A 6,265-nucleotide genomic window follows, 5' to 3' on the forward strand; every position below is an offset into this window, starting at 1 on the left:
AAGCTACAACAGAAAGCATTTCTTATTACAGTGTATGGAATGTATTTGTATTTGTTCATATTTTAAGCTGACGGTGTTTGTCTTTTACAGAAACCTGTGGATATTTGTTTCTAAATTCACTGAGTTTGATGCCAGGAAACTACACAAACTGTATAAGCATGCAATCAAGAAAAGACAGGAGATCGCCCAGGTATGTGAAGGCCCCACAGTGATTTACTGGATGACAGCCTGTGGTTTTGATTATCCTATGATGATAATGATTCTGTTTGTACAGGCAATGGAGCAGAACACTAGAAACACAAACACCCACGGCTATAAGCATGCAGGTACAATCACTTTCCTTCTGTTGTGCGTACAGAATAAGACGAGCAGGTCGACACCGTGTACTGATTACATTTGTGGTCTTTGTCCTCAGATATCGAAAGGCTGAAGGACAACTCTCACCAAGACGACAGCAGCAGGGACAGCTACAGCTCAGACAGGCACCAGCCTTCAGGTCGATACCACGAGAGCAGCAGCAGTAAGGAGAGACACAGCTCAGAGTCCCACAGGAAGACTGCAGGAGGAGAGTCCAGGAAAAGACCGTACTCCTCCTTTAGCAACGGCAAAGACCACAGAGACAGAGACCACTACAGACCAGACAGCAGGGACCGAGACAGACAAGACAGGTGAGGGACGAGGACACGTCAGCCTACCATGTTCAAGCCTGTTAAGACCATTGAATTTAAAGGATAATGCTGTCACTCTCTATTTTTTTTATTTTCAGTGGATCTCATAAAAAGTGGTTCCTACTCAAGACGTAAATCTTTAAAAATGAATCAAAAATGTGTTGGTTTTTTTTGTTTTGTTTTTTTCTGAGCTCTATGACACAGAGGAATTCTGTTAGTAGATCAGTTCATTGTTGGTTTGGCTCCAAACATTAGATTTGTTGAGTTTGAAACAGTTTTTCAGGCCAGTAGCTGCAGTGACTCTGTAGGTCTTGGTGGAGGAAAACGTTAACCTGTATTATTGCAGTTATGTTATCAAGTGTCTGTTACTTGTGTGTAGCGTAGAACGGGATGTGACATTGTAAAAGGACATGATGTTCCAATAGAGCACAAAGGGCTGGTATGAACATGATTGGGCTTAATCTTATATCCAGCTAGACCCTCCCTAGCCTCATTCATATTTTCTTTGGACCCTCTCCTTGACTTTGGAAGAAATTCCCTCTCCCTGAGATGTCAAAAAAAAAAAAAAAAAAAGGAATGGCAAACGTAACAGAGAGGTAAAGATACAGCCACTCTCTGATTTTGACTAAATAAATGCTTTTAGAGACAACAGGTTCCAGCTCTGTGGCTGCTGAAGGACTTGACCACCCCACCTTGAATTAAAACAAACCTAACCTAGCCTAAACATTAATCTGAATTAGATCAGATGTCTGATTGTCCATCATAATCAAAGTAATAAAGTTATATGATCATATTGTAATCAAACTGAAAGGTAATACATGCACAGACAGAAGTATGACGATCGTTTGTCTTCATATAGATTGTAGATCATATTGTCCAGCTACTTCTCTTCACCTTGCTGCCCAGTCATGCTGATGTTCTGTGTGTGTGTGTGTGTGTGCGTGCGTGCGTGCGTGCGTGCGTGCGTGCGTGCGTGCGTGCGTGCGTGCGTGTGTGTGTGTGTGTGTGTGTGTGTGTGTGTGTGTGTGTGTGTGTGTGTGTGTGTGTGTGTGTGTGTGTGTGTGTGTGTGTGTGTGTGTGTGTGTGTGTGTGTGTGTGTGTGTGTGTGTGTGTGTGTGTGTGTGCGCCTGCCTGCCTGCAGATACTACAGCGACAGTAAGCACAGGAAGCTGGAGGAGTTCCGCTCCAGCAGAGACCACCGGCTGGATGTGAAGGATCATTCCCACTCAGACCACCGCTCTTCCTACCGCTACCACTCAGACTGGCAGACAGAGCAGCGGGCCTCAGCCAGCGGGCCCCGCTCTCCCCGAGACCAGCGCTCCCCCTACGACTCCCGCTCCCCCATGGGGCACCGCTCACCTTTCGACTATTCTTCAGACCACAAGAGCACACCAGAGCAGATCTGGAGCAGCCGCAAAACATAACAGGAGCTGCCCGGGCCTGCTAGTAGCAGCCATAGACTCACCAACACAGCAAATGCCTTACAGGGACTGTGGACTCGAACCTGAAGCTGTATGAAGCACTGTGTATCAGTCAGTTCAGCATGGCTGGCGTCTCCTCGCTTCAGTTGCAGCTCATCTCGGGAACCTGGGAGATGAACGCCAGGGAGCGGCTCAAACCAGGCAGCAGATAAAAAAAAAAAATTAAAGCATATTTTTGTATTTAAGAGTTTAAAGCTGCATCGTTGTGTAGGCTCAACAGCATGCAGCACAACTTTTTGTTATTTTTATAAAGTTTTTTTAACTCTGGAAATGGACACAATTGACCCTGAGTGCTGCCTCATAATTCCCACCAACCCATGACACTGGATCCTGTATTTGACTGTTGTCTATGTTCGTCTGTCTGTCTCTGTCTCTCTATCATGCTTAATGTGATTATCTACCTTATTTAAGTGTTGACTCCGTGAGAAGTCAGTTGTCACACGAATCACGTTACAAGTTGATGTAAAGGTGTCTGGTTGAATCCAGTCTGGGCTCAGGCTCACCACCTGAAGTACCTCATTTACAGCATTTCTCATTTCCTCAGCAGGTTTTCTGTTTCCCACCAGGCGTGAATTATTTAATGACATATCTTAGCTGTAAAAAAAAAAAAAAAAAACCTGGATTTTTTTTTTTTTTTTCTTTTTGTGATCAACTTGTATCATGTTTTTTCCCTTCGTAATACTGTTGTAAATTTTTGTAAAATAGTAAATCAGTGGTCTTTTTCCTCAGGCTTTTTGGATTTATTATGACTCTACTTTTCCCCATCAACTCAGGCTTTTTGTCGTTCTACGAGTGAGTTTCTGTATAATAGTTCTTTCATGATAATGCTTTCAGAATGTAACTTTTGGTAAAGGGAAAGTTCTTTAACGATACTCAGTTTTATTCACTAGTGCTTAGTTCTTTTGTCTCTGTTGAAATCAGTGAGTTGGAAGGAACTGACTTTTGAAATCACAGTCTGAAAAAAGACAGTTGTCTTTCACCTTCTAGATCTTAAATAAACTAGACTTTTTACATAACTTTTTTTTCTTTACCTTTCATTTTATTTTCTACGTAGGCAATAATAATGTCAATGTTCTATGCAGCCAAGTATATTTGTGGTGAACCACCCAACTGAATGAAGTCACTGTTACGGTTCACTCTGTTGTACATAAATTTCCTCTATATTTCAAAATGAATTTACACTGAAAGTGCATGAATTTTTATGAACTGTTTTTATATAGTTGTTTATGAAGCCATTAAAATCAATCACTGTACTCACTCGTACCCACTCTCTTCAACTCTTTTAACAAAGTGTCAAGTTTTTGCTTCCGCCAGAAATCGAGCACGTTTGGTGGACACTGGTTAGGACGATTCATTAAAGTTCAGCCATCATAAGCAAAGTTACAGCCACCGTCACTGCAGATACATTTTCATTAGAAATGTCCTTGAACTAGTTATATTACATGTCATGACATTTGTTTGAATGAATCAGGAGGTAGCTTTTTGGCTTCAGTGGTCACCTAAAAGAAAGCCAATGCAGAAATGCTCACTGATAGTCCATTGAGTGTAGAAAGTGTACAGGTTGCTTTTGTGTTTGCCACAGTGAAATTATTTTCTCACATGTATAATAATATTTGCACCACAACACTTGATTTGTCCTGCATAAGGTGGTCACTAACTGAAACTATTTAACATTTGTTTCATAAGTTCATCACTGCCACTTAAATGACGTCCCTCTATCATTGTTTTAGGCAGAACTGTCAAATACAGTCCAGACAGGAAGTATTTGGACAGTTACACGTTCTTTGTTCTTCAGGCTCTGTGCTTCAGCACATTCAATTTGAAAACAATGTATACTACATTCAAGTCTCAGATTTAATTTGAGTAGGTTTACATCAATATTGAAAGAACTGTGTGGGAGACACTTGACTTACATGTTTGTAAGGCAGCTGTGTTTCAATGTTGTTTCAGCACAAAAGAGCGCATATGTAGCTCAGAGCTGATTGAGAGTTTCCATTTAGATTGAGGAGGAAGCAGGTGACCATGCGAGTGAAGAAGATAATGAGGAATAATGAAGATCTGCAAAGGTTGAAACCACTTGGTTTTTTAAATTGTCGTGAACAAACCATTTAAAAAACACATTCTTTAAATCTAAATTCCACATGTTCCTGCTCCTGCACATGTAAGTGCCTGAAGTTACAAATCAATGTACAACCAATGTTGCTGAAATAGGGGAAAGCTGCTTTTAACACTTAAAAACCATAGAATTAATTTTTGTAAGGCAATGACAAACAATCTGTTTACTGTAGATATGAGGACTTGACAAGAACAGGGTCACTTACTGAAGTCCTGCTGTTATTCTAATGAATGGATCTAAAAGTTACCTGTAGACTGTTTTATCTGGTTGCTTTCTGTATTGGATATTGTTCCTTCAAAATGAACAAGTTGAATATTTGATATCACTGTAGAACAGGTTTCTCAGGCTCTCTATGAGCCAGGCTCTGATGCTGGAGTAACAGAGTCACATTTGATAATTATTTCAGTATCAGTGTGTTTTGGGAAAGAGGAAACATAAGAACAATTCTGCAAAAGTTTGAGAGGAAACTAGAAAGCACCAAGTTCATAGATGACCTTCTGATTAGAGACAGTTTGCTTTGATAGTTTTAGTGTTGGTCATAAAGAGCAGTGAAAGATATTTAGCCAGAAATAAATGATCACCTTCTGTCTTGGCACTAATAGTTAATAATGGACCCAAAGTTTAACAGAGGTTAGCTGTATGGAGTATTACAGTCAGTTAGCAACTGAGCATCAACACAAACCTGCTGACCTGTACTTGAACAAAATACATGAATGCAATATTGATAATATTGAGTATAATTGTTGTAGTACAATGTAACTAAGTCTGTCAAAGTAGAACACAATTCTAGTGTTTTACTGTGAGACAACAAATAATGTGTATGGCAAGGATTGCATAATTACCAAAGAGTCAATATTGGAGGGTAAACTAATAGATACTGAGGGGGGGAAAAGCAGTCTGATTACCGTTTGGAGTAGCCTCTGTCTGTTAGACAGTGTCAGAGACCAGAGAGAGTTCACCCACAAATTCATGAGTCTGCCATAATCACAACAGTATAAAGCCAGAGGTGACTGGAGGAGGAATGCAGTCCACAGAGCTCTGCTGTAAGGGTGAGTGTTCAGTAAATTCAACCCTGACAACAATCCAGATGTTTATAATGTGCTGGTTACTGTTACTTTTCTTTTGTTCTTGAAAGATTGAGGTGCTATTTTCTAAAAGAGGTCTGCAAAGTTAATCAAGCTCTGAGTTCTGAGCAGAAAGTGTTGGGAGCAACTGTGCAATGACTTTAGAAGAATGTATTAATTAAAAACAAAGATCATTACTCCGTTCCATTGGCTCCTCTTATTATTACCCAGAATCAAAAACTGATTTGTAAAAAGTGTATTTTCACTCTGTAGTTTCATGATCTTGTCAGTACTCTAAGTTCTAATCACTTGGACTGACTTAATTACAATCAATTAGCTCCACTGTAGATTATATCCTCTATGTTTTATTTATAATTTATATTTATGTGACTTCTCTTACGTCAGTCACATATAGCACTCATCATAATTATTAATTGTTATAAAGGCATCCATACATGTTTTCTACCTCCAGATGACACTGTCAGTCTTGGTACTGCTGGCCCTGCTCAATCTGTCCTCTATGTTCCATCTTGAGGAACTCCAGCAGGATGGTGAGGGGAAAGATCGATGGAAAACAACATTATTATTCATTATTTCCTGTGGTGTTTCTGTACCACACACAAAGTGCTCTCAATAGTGGTTTACTTAGTGCAGTGTAATAATGCAGGGCCCACCTTAGGTGATTTTGTTTTGCAGTCGTGCAAATCCAGTGCAAATAAACAGTGTTTTGCTCACTTCAGACTATGAAAAAGTGCATCCTGATGAGCTCTGTTGGACAGCTCAGTGGTGTTTGGGAACCAGTAGAGATCATCAGCCATGTGCATTCCACCAAATTATCCTCCTAAAGTCTGCAGTAATGTCTTTTGTCTTCTCAACATTAAGAGAAAGGTTGTTTTCTAAATTGTCCTACAATGTCCGTCATGTTACAGTCTGTAA

General features: G+C 40.1%; 1 protein-coding gene across 2 annotated transcripts in view; it reads left to right on the forward strand.

Annotated features, from left to right (window-relative positions):
• Positions 1-3,412, forward strand: part of chd1 (chromodomain helicase DNA binding protein 1) — a 28,903-nt gene extending 25,491 nt beyond the window's left edge. For both annotated transcript variants that reach the window (XM_044333318.1, XM_044333319.1), the window contains exons 33-36: positions 91-190; positions 275-326; positions 416-668; positions 1,810-3,412. In XM_044333318.1, the coding sequence (XP_044189253.1) occupies positions 91-190; positions 275-326; positions 416-668; positions 1,810-2,092 (688 nt within the window). In that variant the 3' untranslated portion in view covers positions 2,093-3,412. The remainder of the gene's footprint in view (positions 1-90; positions 191-274; positions 327-415; positions 669-1,809) is intronic.
• The last annotated feature ends 2,853 nt before the right edge of the window (positions 3,413-6,265 follow it).

The sequence above is a fragment of the Thunnus albacares genome, chromosome 18 (genome assembly GCF_914725855.1).
Source record: "Thunnus albacares chromosome 18, fThuAlb1.1, whole genome shotgun sequence".
Lineage (NCBI taxonomy): Eukaryota > Metazoa > Chordata > Actinopteri > Scombriformes > Scombridae > Thunnus > Thunnus albacares.